The 25,791-nt window shown below is 36.2% G+C and overlaps 1 protein-coding gene across 1 annotated transcript in view; it reads left to right on the forward strand.

The window, feature by feature from the left end:
- Positions 1-25,791, forward strand: part of USH2A (usherin) — a 795,295-nt gene that overhangs the window by 178,144 nt on the left and 591,360 nt on the right. The window contains exons 13-14 of the mRNA XM_068538548.1: positions 1,540-1,723; positions 14,275-14,438. Coding sequence (XP_068394649.1) covers positions 1,540-1,723; positions 14,275-14,438 — 348 coding nt within the window. The remainder of the gene's footprint in view (positions 1-1,539; positions 1,724-14,274; positions 14,439-25,791) is intronic.

Consider the following 25,791-nt stretch of genomic DNA (forward strand, 5'->3'; position numbering starts at 1 on the left):
ATTTTATAAGTAATCTAAATTCTGGGGTTTTTTTTGTTTTGTTTTTTTAATATAGTACTTGTGGGGATCAATGCCTACCTAATAATTTGGTGCAGTTTTGTGAATTCCAGGGTTCAAGTGCCTCCTTTGTGACAAGCACTGTATTGGATGCTGGGTAGACAATGATGAATTAATCAGATGAGGTTCCTGCCTTCAGGGTGGTTACAGTCTGGTGGAAGTGAGATTAACTGTAATTTTCATCAGCACTCTATAGGAAGTAGAATGCTGTGAAACTAACAGGCATACCTAAACTAACCCAGAATAGGTTACTGGAGGAAGTCGCAAGACCTGATATGCATAGAGTGAGCTAAGCAGAAAAGGTGGGTCCAAATCATTTCAGCAGACAGAACTGCCCATGAAAAGTGTTTAGGCATCAAGAACAGAATGAAGTATGAGTGGAGCAGATGGGATGAGTTGTAAAATGAAGCTAGGGAGAGAGGCAGGACCTTACTGGGGGGTTGGAAGCTGTGCTAAGATTTATTTTTTTCCTAAAGGGAATAGGAAGTTATCAAGTAATTTAAAACAGAGGAATGAGGTGTTCAATCTACACTCTGAAAAAGATGGTTCCAGCTACACTGTGAAGAATAGATTGGAGGAGGACAAGAGGGGCGCTAGGGGATGAGACAGCCTCTGTGGTTGAGATGCCTGGGTTTGAATCTGCTATTTGTCAACTCTATCATTTTAGGGAAGTTTGTTAACCTTCCTGACCTTCAGTTGTCTAATTTATGTAATGGACATAATAATGCCTGAATTATTAGCATTGCTAACAGTGAGAACTAAATGAGACAGTGAATATAAAGCTTTTATCATAGCCTCTGGTACATAGTGTTAACTACAGAAAACTTGGTAATGACTTTAACCAGGGAGGTGGCAGTGGGGATGGAGAGTAGAAGATTTAAAATTCTTAGAAGACAGTATTCATAGGACTTGGTAATTTGCTATATGTAGGGGCACAGGGAAGTGAAGGACTCAAGAGTTGCCAGTTTTAGCAAAACATAGGATGCTCAGTTAAATTTGAATTTCAAATGATAATTTTTTAATACAAGCAAATATCACATGGGGCATACTTTTACTAAAATAATCATTGGTTATCAGAAATTCAAATTTAACTGGGCAACCTGTATTTTATCAGGCTATCCTACCAAAGATGTCTCAGAGTTCTAGCTGAAGCAACTGAAGCAATAGATGGTGGTGCTATTTGCTGAAACAGAGATGATTGGAGGAGGGACCAGTCTTCAGTGGAAAGATCATGAAGTAGGTTTTACATACACTGAATCGTAGGTGCCAGGAAGACACCCAGTTACAACGTCAATTATTTACTCAGCTTTTCTTTGGCCATAATTGACATACTGATAAAGAACAGCTACAGCCACGTTTGTACAGGGACTTAGATAGTGCCGTGGTAGAGCATTCTGTTTTTCAATGTAATCAAAACGTTATTTTTTAAAGAAAAGACTGGGTAGAAAGTATAATAAAAACTTTTCATTGCTTCATTTCCAGGTTTTTATATTTCTCCAGGCAATGCCACTGGCTGCCTGCCATGTTCATGCCACAAGACTGGTGCAGTGAATCACATCTGTAATAGCTTGACTGGTCAGTGTGTTTGCCAAGATGATTCCATTGCCGGGCAAAGTTGTGACCATTGTAAAGAACTTTACTTTGGATTTGATCCTCTAGCTGGAAGGTAAGTGTTTGTAAGAATTAATAATTAAATATTTTTACTAAATTATATTTGTAATTACTTTTTTTTTTTTTTTAACTAACAGTGATTTTTTGGCAGTATCTTTTGTAAAAAGGAATATTTTCTGTCCTCCTTAGTCTGTGGATATATTCTTTTATTCTTTGATGTCTGCACTTATTAAACATAATAGTAATCTTTGCATATCTCCTAGAGTTCCAATCTGTGGGTTGCTGTACATTGATAAATGTGTTCAGTATTAGGGCCTGGGAATATTTAATAAGATAAAATCCTTTTTCTGTAAAGAACTCAAAATTTGGATGTGTAGAAAGACAGGTAAAGAAATATCCATAGAAGTAAATACACAAGCACATACACACACTCAGGCTAGGATAGGTATCATATGTGTGTATATACTTTGTTCTACATGGCCCCTGAATTTATTACTGCATTCATTTATGTTCCTTTTGCCTTTCTAATTTAGGTTTAAAGACTGGCAGATGAGAAACATATCTTTGAATTCAGTGATAAGATTTTTTTTTCCCAGTGTGTAAAGTACCTTCTGAAAGTAAATTAACCACTTTTCAAAGTTACACTGTCTTTAATGTTCTACTTCTTACTTCCTGTGTATCTGTGGGCATTTGCTTTCATGCAGATGTGTTCATTGCTGTACTTTTGAAGGTGTGCTGGAATGCCAATTCCATGTGTGTTTTCTTGGTCTGGTCAGATTATAAATTTGTCTAGGATTGGGACTGTATCCATGAATTCTTTGACGTTCCTATCCCCAAGAAACTAGTGTTGTGTCTGCACACACCAACCAAATCTGTTTCTCAATATGTGTCTGTGTGTGTTTATAAATATAAATGTTAAGTACTCAAGGGTTTGAGATTATTTTTTCAACTCATCGTCCCCCTGCTGCCTGCCTTTTGGCTGTTACACTCTTCATTAACAGCTTGATTAGAGTGTGGACAGTGTGACGGGGTAAATTATTGAAAAAGAACTCAAGCTAGTTCATTTGGCTTTCTACTAAAATTCAATTTGATTAAAAAACTTTAATATAATATTTAAAATATTTATTAAAATAACTTTATGTTCTTATTACATATCTTTTTTTAAAAAAATTATTTATTTATTTATTTTTGGCTCTGTTGGGTCTTCGTTTCTGTGCGAGGGCTTTCTCTAGTTGTGGTAAGTGGGGGCCACTCTTCATCGCAGTGTGCGGGCCTCTCACTATCGCGGCCTCTCTTGTTGCGGAGCACAGGCTCCAGTCACGCAGGCTCAGTAGCCGTGGCTCACGGGCCCAGTTGCTCCGCGGCACGCGGGATCTTCCCTGACCAGGGCTCGAACCCGTGTCCCCTGCATTGGCAGGCAGATTCTCAACCACTGTGCCACCAGGGAAGCCCCTTATTACATATCTTATTTTTCAAATCCATGCTGCTCCACTTCTGTTACCATTGGAATATCATCTTGGTTAGTCTGAGAGCATTACTGCTCTTCTCTACAAATATGAAATCACTCTGAATGAGTATAGAGAACACATGGTACAGTAGATGTTAAATAAAAAGTATTACCAGGATCTTGATAGTAAAATCAGGGCCAGTTATTGCACCTACTACCCCCTCTACATACTTTTGGTTGAAAGACCATCTCACAAATTCCCCAGTTGGAACTCTGGAGTTGGTTTGTTTCACTACTGGCGGCCTCTGTCTTTAGATATCCTGTCTTCTCCATAGTCTTTCTGACAACACTTAATTACCAAGAGAAAAATATCTTCCCCAGTCATCTGTCCTTGGAATACTCATGCCTATCTATGACATTTTGTGCCAGTCACTTACCAATTTCCCCTCTACTGATCTCCCTTGTTATTCTTGCCAGTCTTGTCACCAAAACCCCTACTTAATGACCAAAAGATGTCTAATTGTCTTGGCTTTTCCACTTAACTTTCTTTAAGTGAAACCTGATTCCCTTCATTACATGGCTTCCCCTACCCTTCAGTGTTTGTATACTCAGGCTGATCTTCACCCCATTCTGCTTCTCCCTCATTTATCTACCCACCCCAATCTAATCCAGGACCAAGAATTGCTTACGGATAGTGTTCTATCACCTATCGCCCTGCAGTAGGACTGGCTAACGTGGGAATCAGAGTCCCTGGTTTAAAAGCTGGCTTGAAATGTTAACCTAAATTGATGAGGAATAGGAAGAGCCAGAAAAGTAGGTATAAAATACATCATCATCACCACCACCACCACCAACACCACCACCACAACAAATACATTATTAGAAGGTGCCAAGGTTAAAATTAGGAAAGCAGAACTCAGTAAAATAAAAGGAATGAGTGCGGGCTGTAGTCTAGGAGATAGAGCCAAAGTTTGAAAAGCTGGTAGCTTCTATAGTGTAAAATATCCAGAATAAGTGTGAGTTCAAAGCAAAAAAAGACTTATGACAAGTGTCATATAAATACAATTGTATATCTTTACTTATTAGGTGACTCGTAATTATATTGAGTCAAGTAAGGAAGTACACACACACATACACACACACGCACACACATGCCATATTTTCTTTATCCATTTATCCATTGACGGGCATTTATGTTGTTTCCCTATCTTGGCTATTGTGAATAATGCTGTAGTGAACATAGGAGTGCAGATATCTCTTCACGATCCTGATTTTATTTCCTTTGGATATATACCCAGAAGTGGGATTGCTGGAATCATATGATAGTCCTATTTGTAGTTTTTTAAGGAACTTTCATACTGTTTTCCATAGTGACTGTACCAACTTACATTCCCAGTAGTGTACAGGGCTTCCCTTTTCTCCACATCCTCACCAACACCTAGCTTTTTGATAATAGCCATTGTAACAGATGTGAGGTGATATCTCATTGTGGTTTGATTTGCATTTCCCTGATGATTAATGATGTTGAGCACCTTTTAATGTACCTGTTGGCCATTTGCATGTCTTCTTTGGAGAAATGTCTATAAATATCCTTTGCTCATTTTTTAAAATTAGGAGTTTTTTGCTATTGAGTTGTATGAGTTTCTTATATATTTTGGATATTAACCCCTTATCAGATAGATGGTTTGCAAATATTTTCTCCCATTCTATAGGTTGTCTTTTTTCACTCTGTTGGTTATTTTCTTTGCTGTGCAAAAGCTTTTTAGTTCATCTCTTTTTGCTTTTTTGCCTGAGCTTTAGTGTCATAACCACAAAATCATTGCCCAGACCAATGTCAAGAAGCTTTTTCCCTATGTTTTCTCCTAGTAGTTTTAGACTCTGATATTAACTTTAAGTTTTTAATCCATTTTGAGTTGATTTTTGTATATGAGGATTTAAGGGTCCAATTTCATTCTTCTGCATGTGAATATTTAGTTTTGCCAGCACCATTTATTGAAGAGGCCATCCTTTCTTCATTGTGTGTTCCTGATACCCTTTTTGAAGATCAGTTGACTGATATGCATGGATTTGTTTCTGGGCTCTCTATTCTGTTCCATTTGTCTGTGTGTCTGTTTTTAATGCCAGTACCATACTGTTTTGATTACAATAGCTTTGTAATATTTTTTAAAACCAGGAAATCTGATGCCTCCAGTTTGGTTCTTCTTGTTGAACCCATGCTTTGCAACTTAAAGTAACTGTAGGACTTTCTATTACCTAAGAAAGACCAGAAATGCCATACAATTGACTCACTTTATATCCAGGTGGCAGACAGGGGGATTAGCCCCATATGATATATTTAAAGGATCAGTGAAAGATGAAAGTAAAATTAATTTATGATTGCTTTTTATGACTAATGGTTTTCCAGTGTGCTAATTATTTTATTGTTCACCCTTTTTCTTAAAATCATCTTTTCCTTTGACTCCCAAGATTCTGCTTCTCTGATTTGTTTTTTATTTCTTTTGATGATTAGTATTCTTTAATCTGGCCCTTCAACTTACATATCAACGTCTATGATTTCAAACTCTACATGCCTGTAAGTGACTTTCAAATATATTATCACATCTTCAGATCTCCATCATGTGCTCTAGGCCTATGGCTAGTTGTCTCTCTGAGTTTTAAATTTGCATGCCTCTCATGCATCCCATTCTTAATATAACCAACACAGAAAAAATTCTCATTTGCATTACTTTCCTCACCTCTGCCAAAAATTAAAAAAATAAAAGTCTCATGCCATCATCATCTGAGTGAAAGGGATATAAATCTTAAAATAACTATTCAAGTCTGCACCACCCACGTGCGACTCAGGATGCTCTCAGATTGGGCAGGGTTGGCTCTTGGTATTAGCATATGCTGCTGCTGGAAAGAGCTATTGAAAGCAAGAGCCACCATGTGTAATGCAGCTTCTCTGAAATAAATAAAGCTTCCCTTAACCACATAGGGCCCAAAGAAATCAGCAGGATTTGTCCCTTGTTAAATCAGTCATCTGGAATGCCCTTGTCTAGAGTTGACCCTTCTTTTCCACTGATGAAGTCTACTGTCGCATTTCACTTTAACATCAATGATAGAGAAGAAATCCTCTAGCACAGAAGGTCATAGAGAAAGATGTTTCAAAATGTGACAATGAGAATTGCTTGAATTTATACTTTTGCTCATCACTGAGAAGAGATAAAACTGGATTTTATTCTTTTTATGTTTTCCATTCCTTTCCTGAATGATATTGAAATCTCTTTGTTGACTTCTGGTTGTTCTTGTGTATATATACTAATACTGACTATTTTGAAAATGTGTACAAAGATGGCTACAACATATGGGATTCCATCTAGTATAAGGAATTTTTGTTTCCTGAAGGAAAAAATCCACTCGTAATCTAAATGTATACAGACATGCAGTTAGGAAAATAACTATTTGTGCCCTGATGTTAAAATTTTTAAAAAAGAAAGAAATCATCTAAAATCATTTTTTAAAATTAATTAATTAATTAATTAATTTATTTATGGCTGTGTTGGGTCTTCGTTTCTGTGTGAGGGCTTTCTCTAGTTGTGGCAAGCGGGGGCCACTCTTCATCGCGGTGCACGGGCCACTCACCATCGCGGCCTCTCTTGTTGCGGAGCACAGGCTCCAGACGCGCAGGCTCAGTAATTGTGGCTCACGGGCCCAGCTGCTCCGCGGCATGTGGGATCTTCCCAGACCAGGGCTCAAACCTGTGTCCCCCGCACCGGCAGGCAGACTCTCAACCACTGCGCCACAAGGGAAGTCCCCATCTAAAATCATTTGAATGTACCTTGTAGGTACTTATAAGTATAAATTTATTTCATTAATTTCCAGAATTCTACAAAGATTATAAGTATTTTATTTTTAAGCAAGGAGAAGATACAAGTATCATTGTATCTTTTCATTGATTTTGAAAATAAATGGATTTTCTCATCTGCTTTTTCCATTTATATATTCAGGGGATTTTACTTAACTCCTCCGTGCAGTTCACACATATCCCTTACCCTACTCCATCTTCTCTTTATTGTGCACAGCTATGTTTGCTATATTTTTCTCTTGGCTTATTTTATATACTTTTTTTTTAATACTCCCAAGGGCAAAATAAATAACATAAAATAGGGCCTGACCCTAAACTACAGCAACAGTGACAAAAAATGCACCAAACACAACAGTAACAAGCTGGAAAATCATTTGCCTGTTTTCTTCCAAGTAGCCCATTCTTCAAAAGCTCCCTATCACAAAAAAGGGCATGTGTTTTTAAAAAGCTGATCCAAGTACAAAAATCACTCCATTTACCTTGGACACATAAGGCAAACGTGATTTAATCAGTATTGAAAACAATGAAGCAAAAAAAGTCTGCTGACTGAAAAAATCAATAAAGCAAAAAATAAATAAATAAAAGTATATCATATTTGTCTAAACCAAAAACAATGAGACAAAAATGGGCCACATTCAGTTTGTCTCAGTGGGTAGTTGAGACCCGTATTTGACACAGTGCACTCCCTGGCACTGTCCGCAAGTTGACCTGTAACTATGAGTCCTCTTTCCCACAGCCCACAAGATGGCTCCAGTTCATCTGGGGCACCACCATTTTCTCACATACCATCCGAACCTCACAATCCCCTAAAGATTTTTTCCATAATGACTTCTTTTCTTTACATTCATTAGTGGTATATTGTCTTTTTTTAGCCTTAAGGAGCTAGAAGTATCACTATGTGTCTCCTACTGACCAGCTGACACACAATGAACTGAGATTTCCCTCAGATGGTAGGGAATTGGGATCTAGGCTGGCCGGGGAATAAAAAGGCTCAGACTTCTAAAACATAAAGTAAAATTCTTCTGTGACCAGATTACTTTTGGTTTTACTGCACAAGTTATCCATTTCACCACTAAGTTAAAGATTTGGTCTGGCCATCTTTTCACATGCATATTTCCAAGGGATCTCAATTGGTCTCTTTTTCTGAGAACCAGATCAATGACTTCAAAGGGAAGCAGATAACTTTCTTGTCCTTTGGTGGTTTCACAGTAGAATGTTGGGGAATGTTCCTCACAGATTCATTCTCCTCTATGACTCTTTGTTAGACAGCTAGTTCTTATCTAGGGTGATGGGGTTAAAGGACCACATGCCCCTCATCAGCTGGCCACCTAGCCAGGGCTCACTCATGAGGGAGTGGATGAGTTCCCGAAGAGAAAGCAGAAAGGTGCTTGGACACTTGAGACCTATGCTTGGAACTGCCACAAAGTTACTTTTGCCTTAGTCTGTTAGCCAAAGCAAGTCACAGGCCAGCACATATTCAGAGGTGGAGAAATAGACTCTACTTTTTGATGGAAGGAATTGCACAGTTAGTTGCAAAGGACCTGCATAAACTGAGAGGTGAAGAATTGTGGTCATTTTTGCAATCTACCATGACCACTAGATGATATATTCTCCTTTAATACAGATTCTGTACGGCTCTCTAAGAAATGTCAGTTTTTATAAACTAGTAGCATTTATTCAATGTGGCATAATAGGAATAACAGTGTTGGCATCAAGGTGTTTAGGTTCCAATTATGGCTGTTCTACTAGACCAGGCCTATTCGTGTCCTATTCCTGCTATGATAATTATTTACTACAAACTTAGTGGCATAAAACAACATGAATTTATTATCTTATAGTTATGGAAGCCAGAAGTCCTAAGTTAGTTTCATTGGGCTAAAGTCAAGGTGTCAGCAGGCCTATGTTTATCTTGGACAGCAGGAGAAGACCCACTTCCTTGCTTTTCCCAGTTCTAGATGCCACCCACATTCCTTAGCTCATGGCTCCTTTCTTCACCTTCAAAGCCAGCACAGTAGTGTTTTCTGTCTTCTCTGATCTCTGCTTATGTTCTTACATCTTCTCTCTCTGACTCTCACCTTCTTCTCTGTCTCCTATAAGGACTCTTGTGATTACATTAGATGCTCAGATAATACAGGGTAATCTCTTCATCTCAAATCTGCAAAGTTCCTTTGCCAAGTAAGGTAGCATATTCACAAGTTCTGGAGATTGGAACTTTGACATTGTTGGGGGGGGGGTAATAATTCAACCTACTACACCAGGGTTCAGCAAACTGTGGCCTGTGGACCAGACCTGGCCTGCCACCTGTTTATGGAAATGAAATTTTATTGGAGCGCAGTAATACTCAATCTTCACATACTGTCTATGACTGCTTGCACACTACTACAGCAGCGTTGAGTTGCCCCAGAGGTCATTTGGCCACAAAGCCTAAAATATTTAGTCTGGTCCTTTTAGGTAAAGATTGCTGAGTCTGTAACCAGAGTCAGTGAGCCCTGAGCAAGTTACTTAATCCCACCAAGCATTGTAGAATCGTAACTCTATAGATTTGGAACGGAGCTTAAAAGTAACTTTGGTTAAACTGTACCCTATACATTTTTCTACATAAATCACCTTTAAGGATAACTGATCATTCAACTTCTACTGAAAACGTGGGACTAAAAAGAGCTTATTGTCTCTGAAACAGATCATCTTTATTTCCAACAACTCTAATCTTATTCTTCATATTAAGCAAAAATTTCATTCCTGTGACTTTCTTGACCGATCTTACTTCTGCCTTCTGGGGTCACAGAATTAGTGTACTCGCTTCTCCCTGAGAGCACTTTAAGAATTTGACTCTGCTTTCAGACCTCAAAGTTATCATGTTCATATAATGAGGAGGTGAAGGAAAGGAACACTAGAGCTTCTAGACGTAAACATGTGTGTTACTGTTAATATAGTGAGTCTTCTGGGATTTCTTTTCCTTTTAAATGTCTGGTCTTGGTGACTAGCATGTTGGACGTGGCCTACATTCCCTGTGATTAGGTGGAGTGCCAACAAAAGAGAAAGTGGCAGAGGCCCAACTACAGGACTGTGCTTAGCAAGCTCTTCTTCAGATGACAGGAATGTCCCCACCCTGGACTCGGATGGCACTGTTGTCTGGACGCAAGGGAGCCACTGCCCATGTCCAGTTCTCATGAGTCCCTTTACTTGTAGGAAGGCTTCACCAGGAGGGGGTGGTGCTGAGCACTGCAGACTCCTCCCTCCTTGATGAGGCAGCACCACTCACTTCCTCTCCAATAAGCCATGTGATACGGTTTTCAGCTCACACACACAGGATCTCCAAGCCCCACATCCCTCTCTTATAATTCTGGACGTCGGTTCTAAGAGAATCTGGTGCTACTGGTTGGCTGTGAAGAAAGGGAAACTAGGAACCTCAGTGAGACCACACGTCCACTGCAGAGACGGGATAGAATCTTAACCAGGGGAAAACCAAACTCCTCTGGAGGGCACTCATGGGATCCTGCACAAAAGGACTGAACCAAGAACTCTTCTGGCCTTAGGGAGTCAGAATAGAAGGCCAGCCCTTAAAGAGTGGTCCCTTCCTTGGGGAGAGGTTAGCCAGGGGGAGAGTTATGCCAGTCAGAAAGGGCTCAAAGGAGTTACATTGTTATTAAAGCTATGTGTCACATTTAGATTTATCTGTGGTGTCCTAAGTCTAAAGCTTTTCTAGGGCTTTATTCATTCATTTATTCAACAATATTTATCGAACGCTTACTGGTTGCTAGTCTTTGTGCTAGGGACTGATGGAAGAAAACTCTTTGTCCAATTTCTCCAAGTTGCCTTGAAGCCTCTTCCTCTTCTATTCTTAATGATTATTAAGAATCCTTGACTAAAGTCCCTCAGCAATTGGAGGTCTCTTCCTCCTTCGTTCTTTATGTTATATGATGACCCCATCATCCACCCATCAGCAAATTAAAAAACCGGGAGTAACCCCATGCCCTTATTTCCTTCTTCATGTCTCTTTTCAATTTGTCCACGCCATCCTACTGATCTTACATACTAAGCATTTCTTAAATCTATCCTGCTCCTACCACTGTCACTATTGCACCTAATCTAGCAATATCTTACCTCTGCTTACCTGTCCAGCTTTATCTGTCACCACCTTCCTGTTTGGAATTTATATCCAAAATTTTTGAATTGCTTAAAATTTCACAGCCTCTCCTGCTGTGTCTTAGCTCTCTCTTTTCTCCCCTCCCTGGTTGGCTTGGCTTATTCCTATTCATCTTTTAATATTCAGTCCAAACACCCTCTTCCAGGATTCCTTCTTACTACTTCTTTCCCTCTCCCCATCCTTTTCCACCAGAGAAGGTAGTCGGTCCTTTTCTGTGTTCCCACAGAGTCTGTACACATCTTTATTAATGCTCTTTCCATGTTTTCATTTCTCACTAGACTGAGGGCTCCTTGAAGACAGGGACAATTCTATCTTATTCATCCTTATGTGCTCAATGCCTAGTCCTGTCCTGGGACATAATTAGCCCTCAGTGAATGTTATTTATGTCAGTCAATATCTTTAACTCAATTTGATGTTACCCATGAGTTGAGGCTCCAGACAGAAGAGAGGTGTCCAAAGAGAAACGTCAGTAAAGTTATCTATATCCTGGACCGTATCCATGGGCGTCCTATTGTGGTAGCTCTTCCTCACATGATGAAGTTTCTGACAACGGGATGCACTATTGAAACTCACTCCCTTCATTCATAGTGATGTTTCCGCAATAGTAATAAGTAGGATAACTCTTTCTCTTACTGTTTGCACAACTGGAAGAAGCTCTCTGGAAAGGAAAATATATGAGATTTGTGATTTAAGAGACAGAAGCTAATTAACTTCTTTCCCATTCTATCCAGTAAACACTAAGTTATGTAAGGGCCCAAACAGAACTGTAATGGTAACCATAATGAACTGGTCAATAAACATCACAAATTGTTTATCTATATAAATCTTGACAGATTACTCTTTATGAAATCCATTTAGCAAGTGAGGTTTTCCCATAAGGATGAAAAATGAAGATTTTAAACAGATTGCAGGAGAAGCCCTAGCTGTACCAGGAGAGTCAGTGTAATAAAGGTTTCTTTATATTAATATTACAAAAACCATTTATCCTCACAAAATCAATATCACAATTCATCTTAGTTTGGTGTTTCTCTTTCTAAGCGTAAAATGTCTTTTCCTTCATTATGTATAATTTTGTTTTAATAAACGTGAAATGTATTTCATTTAGGAGGTGCTCTTGAGGAAGGATAACTTATAAAATGACATCAAACTTGTAGCTTATCTGCTAAAGAGTCTTGGAAATGTTTAAAATTATATTTGAATGGCTGAGAAATTTACAGGAATCATTTTACTTAAACCTTAATTACAAAATTATCCCCAGCGTCCTTTAGGCTAGAAACAAACTGTAATATTCAGAAAAGTCTCCTATGAACTTCATCCAGGTAAAAATCTCTCTTACTAAAGTCAAGCCATTATAAGAAGTCAGAGAAGTTGCATATAACAATGGCTCGGATAAGAAGACTATGAAATCAGGAAGAGTCACGTTTAGTTACTCAAAACACTGCATGCTTTCCTAAGAACTGGTTTATTTATTCCGTTTGGATTTGGAACTTAATATCCCATGTATATTGACAGAGCTGCCTTGGAGTTAAGCATGTAGCAGTTAACGTGAAGAAAATAGATCTCCATCAAGGAAAGGAATTATGTTATACACTGGAAACTATTACTCTAAATGTACTGTATGTAAAATAAATGTGATCGTCTCATGAGTGAATGGTAGTAAAAGCTGAAATACTCGAGAGACACTTATTCACGAGTGGTGCAGTGATATATATATGCATTGAGAGAAGCTTGTCTCTTATTGCTTATGCTTACCAATATTACATTAAAAGCCGACGAACAATATACTCTAAGTAATAGCATATAATGAAGTTAGGAGCAAATTAAATATTTTGTTGCTTCTGTAATTCCGTTTTAATTTCCATGCATAATTTTCTTCAGATCTAATACTTAAACACCTAAACAAAATATCTATTTGAGATGGAGTTCTGCTGCAGTGTCTATACATAAAGGATACAGTATAGTCGTTTGGAGGGAAACATGTCCTTTTATCATGACATAAAAAGGGCAAACTACAGTAGAGTGGGTTTCAAGACAAACTGTACTTTACTTATTCCCAAAGTGATATTGGTCCGTAAAACAAATTTGCAACTTATTTAGCAGCTTTAGCTTTTATCGGCTTTTTTAAGGGTCTTGAATGATTACCCAGGAGATCACACCATAAAAGTTGCAGTGAGATGAAGTAACTCTATCCATCCAGCATCTTTATTAGAAAATATAGGGGAAGCCATACTTTTGTTTTAGATGCACCCTATGGAAAGTCTCTGTTTAAAGGTGGTAGGCTTCTTACGTGTGCTGTTTTGCTTCTCTAAGGCTTCATGGTGCCAAAATTGCTTATCCTAATCTGTGACATTGACATGGAGTGAGTGTTTGAATAATTCATTCTGAGGAAGCAGGTTTTAGTTTCTACCATGGCAAAATGCCAAAACAGTGATTTTTACAATCAACTTTGGGTCCAGGAAATCTAAGTCAAAATGAAGTTTTTTCATTATATTTATATCAATAGTATCTTTTCATAGATCAGAATAATGCTCTATTCTTTAATCATTTTGGGTGAATAAGTTTAGTGCATAAAATAAAAAGTGAAACCTAACATATATTAAAGCATCAACAGTATTTGAACATATCTCCCTCAAACTGTTTCCTTAGCAAAATGTAGTCTTTAGAAAACTATATAATTTTTACTCTTTATAAAACTATAGGATTACAAGATTTTTAGGGGGAGCAATAATTATCATACCCAGTTTTGTATTTCACAACTTAAATGATACTTGAAGAGATAATTTTATGGGTATCTCATCTTAATTTTTAGCTGTCAGGAGAACTGCTTTTGTGAGGATGGAAAGTTTCCAGTGTTCTTAATTGAGCAACTAGTATGGAAAATAAACCATAAGATGTATCATGGCATATAAAAAAGCAATATAACACTTTCTTGGCATTAATTAATGTACAAAGAGATGGCTTCATAGAGATTTTATCGTGAGTGGCATTTTGATAAAGGTGTTTTTTCTGTTTTGTTGTATTTTGTGTTTTTTAGCTCAGGAATCCTTTTCAGGATACTGGCTAAAACAGACTATTTTATTCCACAATGTTATTGATAGGTGTAACTTATACTGTGAATTACTAATCGAAACGTTACTCTCTTTGATGGTTTATTTGTCTTTTCAGATGTGAGCCTTGCAGTTGTCATTTCTCAGGAGCCTTGAATGAAACCTGTCACTCAGTCACTGGTCAGTGTTTCTGTAAACGATTTGTCACTGGCTCCAAGTGTGATACTTGTGTTCCCAGTGCAAGCCATTTGGATATCAACAATCCATTGGGCTGCAGCAAAAGTAAGTGAACTCTGGCCCAATACTGGTATAGGAGGCAACATCATGCAGGGCACTGTCTCCTTAATTTCTCTCTCCACCGAGAACTCATCAGAAAGGCTTAGGTACAATGTGGAGAATTTAAGTGAGAAATGGAAAAAAAATTACACTAAATGAAATTTGGGTTCTTTCCCTTGATTGGATCATTGAACATGGTTATATGATTATCTTAGCAGTGGAAAATTTACAATAGTTTGTTGCAGTGGTATCACTAGCAAGGTGACCAAAGTCCTGGTTTACCCCAGCCTAAGGGTTTTTCCAGAATGTGGGACTTTTCAGTGTAAAATTTAGGACAACGTTGGTTAAACCAAAATGAGTGGTCGCCTCACCACATAAGAACATTTCCAGGTAATTTCTATAGCAAATGGAAGATTTATACTTATTTATTGTGGGATTTATGTCCTTCCACCTCCCCCCCCCCCAATTATATGGACACTGTGCTACTATTAGTTGTTTATTGATATTGTAGCAGTTATTATCATTATTTATCACTGCATATTACTCCTGTATTTGATATCCCTGTCTTTCTACTTTAAGTTGCATTAGTTATTTCAACATCTCTCACATTTTTAACTCTTGGAAGCCAAAGGTTACCTCATAGTGTCTTTTGACTTCTCAACACTATTCTCCAGGGCCTTGAATTGACTTCTCAAGGTCACCTGCAGTCCTACAATTTCATAACATATTGATGATTTCTTTGTATTTACTTCAAGATCATCTATCCTTACCTTTTCCAAAATTCCCAAGAAATGCCTGCTAAGAACATGTGGTAAGGAGCCCTCTATAATATATTGTACAATGTGTTTCCTCCTTGAGGTGTCCTGAGATTGTCATGAGTCACAATGTTAGGAAATGCCACAAGTCTGGACAAATCATCATAAACAAGTATGCCTGGAGCAGTGCTATCTATATTTAAGGAAGAGAGAGAAGTAATAAAATATTGGGGTCCACAGCAACTGTACTAGTTTTGCAAGTAGTGGAAAGCAAGATGTAGCTAATGATTAACAAGACATATTCAGCTTTTGTACCTGTGTGTTTTATCTTCAGTATCCTGTGTTTCACTGGTCTCTCTGGATTTTAGTAAAAGTAAAATTGTAGGTACTTATGCTACTCTTGGGAAAGGACGATCACAATTGACTTTGTGTATAAATACAGTCTAAACACCAATCTGGATTCATTGAACATTTAATTAATATTTGTTGTTCACTGATCAGCTATATAATTGATTGATTTTGTGTGCAACAGAAATTCCAGCATAGTTCTTTGGATGTCAGTTGTAGATCATCGTTTATAATAGAATTGTGACAGCTTTACATACCACATATGGAATCTTAGAGATTTTTTTATTGGTTCTGCCACTAATGCTGTATGAAAATATTGGCTTCTGCTCCATTTTTTGCTACTTGTTCTTGCACCTGAGACACAGTCTAGGAATTACACCTCAGGCAAAAGTGGATGGTCTGGTCACTGGAAACCTGGCCTACATTTCTTAGTAGTGGTAGCTGTTTACTTTTATGTTAAGATTTTTCTTCTCTGGGCTAAATATTTCTGGTCTGTCCCACTGCTTTCAATTCTTAATAGTTAAAAAACCTTGCATATTTATAATTATTCTTTTCTAGATATGTTCCTTTTGACTTTCTGTCTCTTTAAACTTGTGATCCTTAGTATTGAGCATATTTCCTCCAGCGACTTGTGGTGGTGTTTTAGCTGCTGTTGTTTTAGGTTGGGGTTTCACCACGTTTGCAAAACAAATTCAGAAGCTTAGCATTAACAGAGGTAATTCATCTTAAAAATTAGACAGGATTCCTGCCTTTAAAGGAGCTCAAAACACAGTCAGCAAGAGTGATGGACACAATGAGAATAGAAGGAAGTGAAAGAGAGGCGCAAGAAAGTGCCAATTGTGGGATGAGTGTGAAGAGAGCTTCTTTCTGTCCTGTGCCACCTTGGTTTTCATGTGGTCCTTGCTTTTTAATCCCAGCAACAGCTAGAACAACCAGCTTCACAAAGATAGGATGCTATTGAAAGGAACGTAGTGCTATCTATTGTTGAAACTGTGAACTACCTCGGGCACATATTTTTCTCTGTGTCCTGCTGATGTCAAGAATGTGTTTTCCTTGAAAAGTATCATGTTTCACGGTGCCCTTCTGTACAGTTTGGGAACCATGAGATTATAGTTATTATCATTTCTACTTCCTTAGCCACTGAAAAAAGTTTAGCAATACCATCTGTGATTGGTTGTTTTCTTTTTCTTTTTTTTTTTTGCACAGGGAGTGGAGGCGGGAATCCTAGGATATAATTTCCAAAGTGCAGGAGAATTGAATTAAAATAGAGTAGTTAGACCTTCTCTCATAATATGCTTCCTTATTACGTGATTTAGTTCTTTCCTATGAATAATTATTTTATGCTTTTAAAATGATAGTCATTCTCTTTGATGTGGAGAGAAACAGAACGTGTATTATAGAGTTCTGCTTTCTGCATGCTTTCCTACTGAATGACATTCTACTTTGCCCTAAACTTCTGCTTCTGAACTGAACTAAACAAACAAGTAAACTGTATATATATATTCATAGCTCATTTGTGATTAAATCTTTTTGATAATCAAATCACTTTTATGTTTATCCTTGGTTATTTATCCATCTTTTTATCATTCACATTTTTTATCTCTACTTTTCAGAGAGGATCTCATATCTCTCCTTTAAAAATATTTTTACTGTGATGAAATATACATAACATAAAATTTACCATATTAACCACTTTTAAATGTACAGTTCAGTTCAGTGATATTAAATACTTTCATAATGCTGTGCAGCCATCACTACCATCCATCTCTGTAACTCTCTTCTTCTTGTGAATCTGAAACTCTATACCCATGAAACAATAATCCCCCTTCCCCACATTTTCCCCTAGCTCCTGGCAACCATAATTTTACTTTCTGTCTCTATGATTTTTAACAGTCTAAGGTGCCTCATATAAGGAAAATCATAAAGTATTCACCTTTTTGTTACGGGCTTATTTCGCTTAGCATATGTCTTCCAGGTTTATCCATATTTTAGCATATGTCAGAATTTCCTTCTTTTTAAAGCTGAGCTATATCCCATTACATGTATATACCACCTTTTGCTTATCCATTCATCTGTCGATAGACACGTAGGTTGCTTCCATGCTTTAGCTTTTGTGAATAATGCTGCTATGAATGTGGGTGTACAGAGATCTCTTCAAGATTCTGCTTTCAAGTCTATTGGGTATATACTCAGAAGTGGAATTGCTGGATCTTATGGTAATTCTATTTTTATTTTTTTGAGGAACTGCCATACTATTCTCTACAGCAGCTTTACCATTTTACATTCTCACCAACAGTGCACAAGGGTTCTGTTTTCTTTACCATCGCCAACATTATTTTTTTTTTGTTTATTTATAGTAGTCCTCCTAATGTGTGTAAGATGGTATCTCATTGTAGTTTTGATGTGCGTTTTCCCAATGATTAGTGATACTGAGCATCTTTTCATGTGCTTATTGGTTATTTGTATATCTTCTTTGGAGAAATATCTATTCAAGTCATTTTCCCATTTTTTAATTGAATTTTTTTGTTGTTGCGTTTTAGGAGTTCCATATGTATTCTGGATATTTATTCCTCACCAGGTATATGATTTGCAAATATTTTCTTTAATTCTATGGGTCACCTTTTTAATCTTTTGATTTATCCAAAATCTTTTTAATCTTTTGATAGTGTCTTTGATGAACAAATATTTAAATTTTTGATGAAGTCCAATTTGTCTATTTTTTCTTTTGTTACTTGTGCTTTTGATATCATATGCAAGAAATCATTGCCAAACCCAATGTCGTGAAGCTTTTGCCCTGAGTTTTTTTTCTAAGAATTTTATAGTTTTAGGTCTTACATTTAGATTTTTGATCTATTTTGAGTTAATTTTTGTAAATGGTGTTAGATAAGGGTCAACTTCACTCTTTTGCATGTGAATATCCAGTTTTCCAAGCACTGTTTGTTGAAAAGACTCTACTTCACCTATTGAATGGTCTTGGCTTCCTTGTTGAAAATCATTTGACCATATATGTGAGTGTTTATTTCTGGACTCTCTAGTCTATTCCATTGGTTTATATGTCTGTCTTTATGCCAGGACCACAAAGCTACTGTAGCTTTGTAGTATGTTTTGAAATCAGAAGGTGTATGTCTTCCAGCTTTGTTCTTTTTCAAGATTGTTTTGGTTATTTTGGGGTCCTTTAAGATTACGTATGAATTTTAGGGTAAGTTTCCTGTGTCTACAAAAAAAAGTCATTGAAATTTTGGCAAGGATTCCATTAAATCTGTAGATTTCTTTGGGTAGCATTGACATTTAACAATATTAAATCTTCTAATCCATGAACAGGGGATGTGTTTCCATTTATTTATGTCACCTTTATTTCTTTGAGCAAAGTTTTATAGTTTTCAGTGTACAAATCTTTCACCTCCTTGGTTAATTTAATTCCTAGGTATCCTTTTCAATGCTATTGTAAATAATTGTTTTCATAATTTCCTTTCCAGATTGTTCATTGTTAATATATAGAAATGCAACTAATTTTTGTTTGTTGACTTTGTATAATGCTACATTGCTGAATTCATTTATTAGTTCTAATGATTTTGTTTGTGTGTGTGTGTGTGTGTAATCTTTAGAGTTTTTTACATAAAAGATCATATTATCTGTGAACAAAGATAATTTTACTTTTTCCTTTTCTGTTTGGATGCCTTTTATTTCTCTTTCATGCCTAATTTCTGGCTAGAACTTCCAGTACTATGTTGAGTTGAAATGGTGACAGCAGGAATCCTTGTCTTGTTCCTGATCCTAGAGAAAAAGCTTTCGGTCTTCCACAATTGAGTGTGATGTTTGCTGTAGGTTTCTCATACATGGATTTTATTATTTTGAGGTAGTTTCCTTCTTCCAGTTCATTTATTTTTTTTATTTTGAACGGGTGTTGAATTTTATCATATTGTTTCTCTGTGTCACTTGGGGTCATCATGTGGTTTCATTTTTCTTCAACCTCTTAATATGGTGTATTTCTTTGATCAATTTATGTCTGTTGAAACATCTTTGCAATCCAGGAATAAGCCCCCCTTACTCATGGTATATAATCCTTTCATTGTGTTGCTGAATTTGGTTTGCTAGTACTTTGTTGAGGATATTTGCATCAGTTCATAAGGGATATTGTTCTGTAGTTTTCTTTTCTTATAATGTCTTTGTCTAGCTTTTATATCAGGGTAATGCTGGCCTCATAAAATGAGTTAGGAAGTGTTCCCTCCTTTTCAAATTTTTGGAAAAATTTGAGAATAATTGGTATTAGTTCTTATTTTGTTTGATAGAATTCACCAGTTAATTCATCAAGTCTAGGGCTTTTCTTTGTTGCAAGATGTTGATTACTGATCCAATCTCTTTACTAATACAGTTCTGTTCAGATGCTTTATTTCTTTGTGATTTAGTCTTGGTAAGTTTTGTCTTTCTAGGAATTTGTCCATTTCATCCAGGTTATCCAGTTTGTTGATGTACAACATTAATAAAAGTATTTAATATCACTACACTGCACATTTTAAAATGGTTAATTTGGTAAATTTTATGCTTTATATATTTTACCACAATAAGATTATTTTAAGGAGAGCTATAAGAGCCTCTCTGATAATTAGAGATAACAAATGTGAATGACAAAAAGATAGGTAAATAACCAAGAACGAACATAAAATTGAGTAGAGTGTCAAGAAGATTTAAACACAAATGAGCTATGAATATATATATTCAGGTCACCCTGAAGGACTCCCTTGTGTGTTTCTTGCAGAGCATGTCTAGTAGTAACAAACTCCCTCAGCTTTGTTTATCTGGGAATGTCTAATTTCTCTCTCACTCTTGAGGAATAGTTTTGCTGAGTGTAGAATTCTCAGTTGGCAGGGTTTTTTTTTCTTTCTTTCTTTCTTTTTTTTTCATTTAGCACTTTGAATATATTAACCCACTGCTTTCTGGCCTCCAGAGTTTCTGATGAAAACTCTGCTAAGTATCTTAATGAATATCCCTTGAATGTAGCAAGTCACTTCTGTCTTGCTTCTTTCAAAATTCCCTCTTTATCTTTGGCCTTTGAAAATTTGATTATAATGTGTCTTGGTGTTAGTTTTTTAAAGTGTATTGGAGCTCATTGAGCTTCTTGGATTTTATATGCATATCTTCATTAAATTTGGGAAGCCTTCAGGTATTATTTTTTCAAATATTCTCTCTGCCTCTTTTTCTCTTTCTTCTTCTCCTGAGACTTCTACAATGCATATGTTTTTCCATTTGATGGTGTCCCATAGGTCCCTTAGGTTCTGTTCATTTTTCTTCAATTTATTTTCATTCTATTCCTCAGAATCAATGATTTCTATTTTTCTGTCTTCAAGTTCACTGATTCTCTCTTCTTGATCAAATCTGCCTTTGAATCCCCTAGTGAATTTTTAATTTAATTATTGTAATTGTCAGCTCCAGAATTTCTTTTTGAATTCTTTTTGTTTTCTATTTCTTTATGATATTTACATTTTGTTCATACATCATTTTTTAACTTTCTCAACATCTTCCTTTAGTTTTTGAGTATCTTTAAGATAGTTGTTTTAAAGTCTCTGTCTAGTAGGTCTGCCATCAAGTCTTTTGTAGGGACAGTTTCTGTTTGTTTATTTTTTTCTCTTGAATGAGCCATACTTTCCTGTTTCTTTGTGTGCCTTGTATTTTCTTTGTTGAAAACTTCAAATTTGAATCTAACTCTAGAAATCAGCTTCTCCCACTTTCTCAAGGTTTGCTGTTTGCTGTTATTGTTTTGGCTGTTATTTTTATTTTTATTTTTGATTGTTTTAGGCTCTTTCTGTATCAAGGATCAGTCTGAGGTATAAACTTTTGGTCTTCTCAGGTCTTTTCTGCACCTGCACCTTTTCCTTGACATGCATGGTCATTTTCTGATTTTCCTTGTATATGTTGTTGATTTCGAATGTCCTAGTCGTTACTGTCTTCCTCCAGAAAAGGGGAAAAAGAGAAAAATAAAGATAACAAAGAGTGCTGACTTTTTAAATTCTTCTTAGAGTCACTTTAACCTCTGGGGTAGGAGTACTTGCAGCAGTGAGGATGGTTCAACCCCTGCCACCCTCATTTTTCGTCTGCAACTCTGTGATAAGAAGAATTGATCAACAATCAGAGCACATATTCCCAACATTTGGACAAAAGGGTCTTTTTTGCCCACCCTGGTTCCTGCAAGCTGTGTGCAAGCTGTTCCAGAAACGTGTACACAGCTGCCTGCCATGGAGCTGGAGATGAAAGATGGGTAGCTGCTACTGTGCTAAGAGCTGAAATCGATCAAAATTAACTGCAATTTACCATTTGAGCCTTCCCCTGGAGGTTGCAAGGAGTCAAGAGACTCCAGAGTTCCAAAATAGTTATATTAGACAGATTCTGTCAGTGCAATTGTTGTCTAGGTGGGGAAACAGCTTCCTGCTGTTCCTTATCCTGCCATTTTCCCTGAATTCTATATAGCTTTTCTTTTATTAACAGCTTTATTGAAGTATAATTTATATAGCATAAATTTAACGAGTTTAAATGTACAGTTTGTTGGATTTCAGTAAATTTAGTGTTGCGCAAACATAACTATAATCCAGTTGTAGAATACTTCTATCACTTCAAAAAAGTTCCCTTTTACCCATTCTCAGTCAATTTCCACTTCCATTTATAGCCTCAAGTAACTAGTTATCTAGTTCTTGACACAATAATTTTGCCTATCTGAGAAATTTTATATAAATGAAATCATACAATGTTTAGGTTTTTTCATCTGGATCCTCTCTCTTAGCACTGTTGTTTTGAGATTCATCCATGTTGTTATTTTTCTCAGTAGTTTATTCCTTTTAATTGCTGAGTAAGAAACCATTTACTGCATTTTGTTTATCCATTGATGAGTTGTTGGGCATATAGACTGTTTCCAGTGTTTATCCATTATGAATAATGCTATCATGAACACATGGGTACAGGTCTTTGTATGGACATATGTTTTTATGTCTCTTAGGTATATCTAAGAGTGTAGCAAGTATATAGTGAGGGTATTTTGAACTTTTCCAGAAACTTTCAAACTTTTTACCATCATGGCTGTACTATTACATTTCTACCAACAATTTTTGGGAGATCCAGTTTCTCTATGACCTTATTGGCATTGACCATATATTATTATAGTCATTTTATGTGTGCATAGTATCTCATTGTGGTTTGTAATTTGCATTTTTTGAATGACTAATGCTTTTGAGCACCTTTTCATATTTTTATTTACCATTCTTGTGTTTTCTTTGGCAAAGTGTCTTTCACACATTTTGCCCATGTTTTAATTGAGTTGCTTATCTTCTTATTGAGTTAAAGAATTCTTTATATACTTGAGATACAATTTGTAAATATTTCCTTCCATTTTGTGGATTATTTTAAAAATCTTCTTAATGGTATTCTTTAAAATCCAAGAGCTTTTAATTTTGATGAAGTATAAGTTACAAAAGTTAATTTTTTTGGATCATATATATATTTTTTAATTTTTAAAAACATTTTATTTTACTTATTTATGGCTGTGTTGGGTCTTCGTTTCTGTGTGAGGGCTTTCTCCAGTTGTGGCATGTGGGGGCCACTCTTCATCACGGTGCGCGGGCCTCTCACTATCGCGGCCTCTCTTCTCACGGAGCACAGGCTCCAGATACGCAGGCTCAGTAATTGTGGCTCATGGGCCCAGTTGCTCCGCGGCATGTGGGATCTTCCCAGACCAGGGCTCGAACCCGTGTCCCCTGCATTGGCAGGCAGATTCTCAACCACTGCGCCACCAGGGACGCCCCGGATCATATGTTTTTGCATTCTATCTAAGAAATTTTTGCTTGACCCAATGTAGCAAAGATTTTTTTCCTATGTTATCATCTGAAAGTTTTGTATTTTTAGCTTTTACATGAGATCTATAAAACATTTTGAATTAATTTTGTGTATGGTGTGATGAAAGCATCTGTGTTCTTTATTTCATTTTTATTTTTTGACACATGGATATTCAAACGTTCCTGTAACATATTTTTGAAATGATTATCCTTTCCCTATTAAGCTGCCCAGGTGTCTAGGCAAAAAACCAACTGACCCCATGGCTAACATTATACTCATTGTTGAAATACTAAAAGCTTTTCTCCTCACATCAGGCACAAGACAAGGATGTCCACTTTTGTGACTGTTATTCAACATTGTACTAGAAGTTCTAGCCAGAATAATTAGACAAGATAAAGAAAAAGGCATCCAAACTGGAAAGAAGTAAAGCTATCTCTATTTGCAGATGACATGATCCTATATAGAGAAAATCCCAAAGAATTCACAAGAAAGCTACTGGAACTAATAAACAAATTCAGCAAAGTTGCATGTTACAAGATCAACACCTAAAATCAGTTGTGTTTCTAGCAATGAACAAAAGAAAAGGAAATTAAGAAAGCAATTCTACTTACACTGGCATCAAAATGAATAAAATTCTTAGTAATAAATTTAACTAAAGAGATGAAAGACTTGAACACTGAAAACTATAAAACACTCCTAAAAAATTAAATAAGACATAAATTAATGGAAGACATTCCATATTTATAGATTGGGAGACTTAATATTGTTATGATGTCAGTACCACTGAAGCAGTCTGCAGAGTCAATGGAATTCCTATCAGAATCCCAGTGGCATTTTTTGCAGCAATAGGAAAACTCATCTTAAATTCAAATGGAATCTCAAGGCTAAAACAATCTTGGAAAAGAAGACAAGTGGAGGACTTACAATTCCTGACTTCAAAAATAACTAGAAATCTACAGTAATAAAAATAATGTGGTACTGGCATAAAGACAAATGTACAGACCAAGGAAATAGAGTGCCCATAAATAAAACCTTACATATATGGTCAGTTGATTGAAACAAGGGTGTTTAGACCATTTAATGGAGAAAGGACAGTATTTTGAATAAATGATGCTGGGAAAACAGGTATTCACATGCAAACAGGAATGAAGTTGAACACTTACCTTCCACCATATATAAAAATTAATGCCAAGTGGATTAAACACCTAAACTTAGGAACTAAAGTCATATGAAAAACATAAGAAAAAAGCTTCATGACTTTGGATTTGGTAAGGTTTTCTTGGGTATGAAACCAAAGGCACAGAAAACAAAATAAAGAAACAAATCTGACTTCTTCAAAATTAAAAATGTCAGCATCAAAGTACACTATCAAGAGAGTGCAAAAACAATGCACAGAATGGGAGAAAATACATACAAGTCAACATCTGATAAGAAATTAGTATCTGGAATATATAAAGAACTACAACTCAACAACATAAGCCAAAGAATTTAATTTAAAAAAGGACAAAAGACTTGAATAGACATTTTTTGAAAGAAAATATACATATGGCCAATAAGCACATGAAAATGTACTCAACATCATTACTTATTAGGGAAAGCAAATTAAAACCACAATGAGGTACCACTTCATACCCATTTAGACGGCCCTTATCAAAAAATGTAAAATAACAGGTGTGGTGAGGCTTGTGGAGAAATTTATGCATTGCTGGTGGGTCTGTAAACAGGTACAGACATTGTGGAAAATAGTTTGATGGTTCCTCAAAAAGTTAAACGTAGAATTACCATATAACCCAGCAATTTCTCTCCTTAGGTAAATACCCCAAATTGAAAGCAGCAACTTAAACAGATATTTGTACACCAGTGTTGGGTGCAGCATTATTCACAATTCCCAAAATGCAGAAAAAACCTAAGTGTCCATTAAAAGATAAGTGGATAAGGAGAATGTGGTATATACACACAATTGAATATTATTCATCCATAAAAATGAATGAAATTTTGATATAATATGGTTTAACTTTGAAAACATTATGCAAAGCAAAATAAGTTATGAAAAAAGTATTATGTAATTCCATTTATATGAGATACCTAGAATAGGCAACTTCAAATACATAGAAAGTAAAATAGTCATTATTAGGGGTTGAGGGAGGGGAATGGAAAGTTATTGTTTAATGGGTACAGAGTTTCTCTTTAGGATGATGAAAAAGTTTTGGAAATGAATAGTGGTAATGGTTGCACAACATTGTAAATGTACTTAATGCCACTAAAACATACTTTTAAAAATGGCTAAAATGGTAAATTTTATGTTTTATATATATTTTACTACATAAGAAAGTCAAGTGACCATACAAGGTTCTCTCTCCTCATTCATTGATCCTTATGTTTATTCTTATACCAAAGCCACACTGTTTTGATTACTGTAGCTTTAGTCTTGAAATCAG

This window comes from Eschrichtius robustus, chromosome 3 (assembly GCF_028021215.1).
Source record: "Eschrichtius robustus isolate mEscRob2 chromosome 3, mEscRob2.pri, whole genome shotgun sequence".
NCBI lineage: Eukaryota > Metazoa > Chordata > Mammalia > Artiodactyla > Eschrichtiidae > Eschrichtius > Eschrichtius robustus.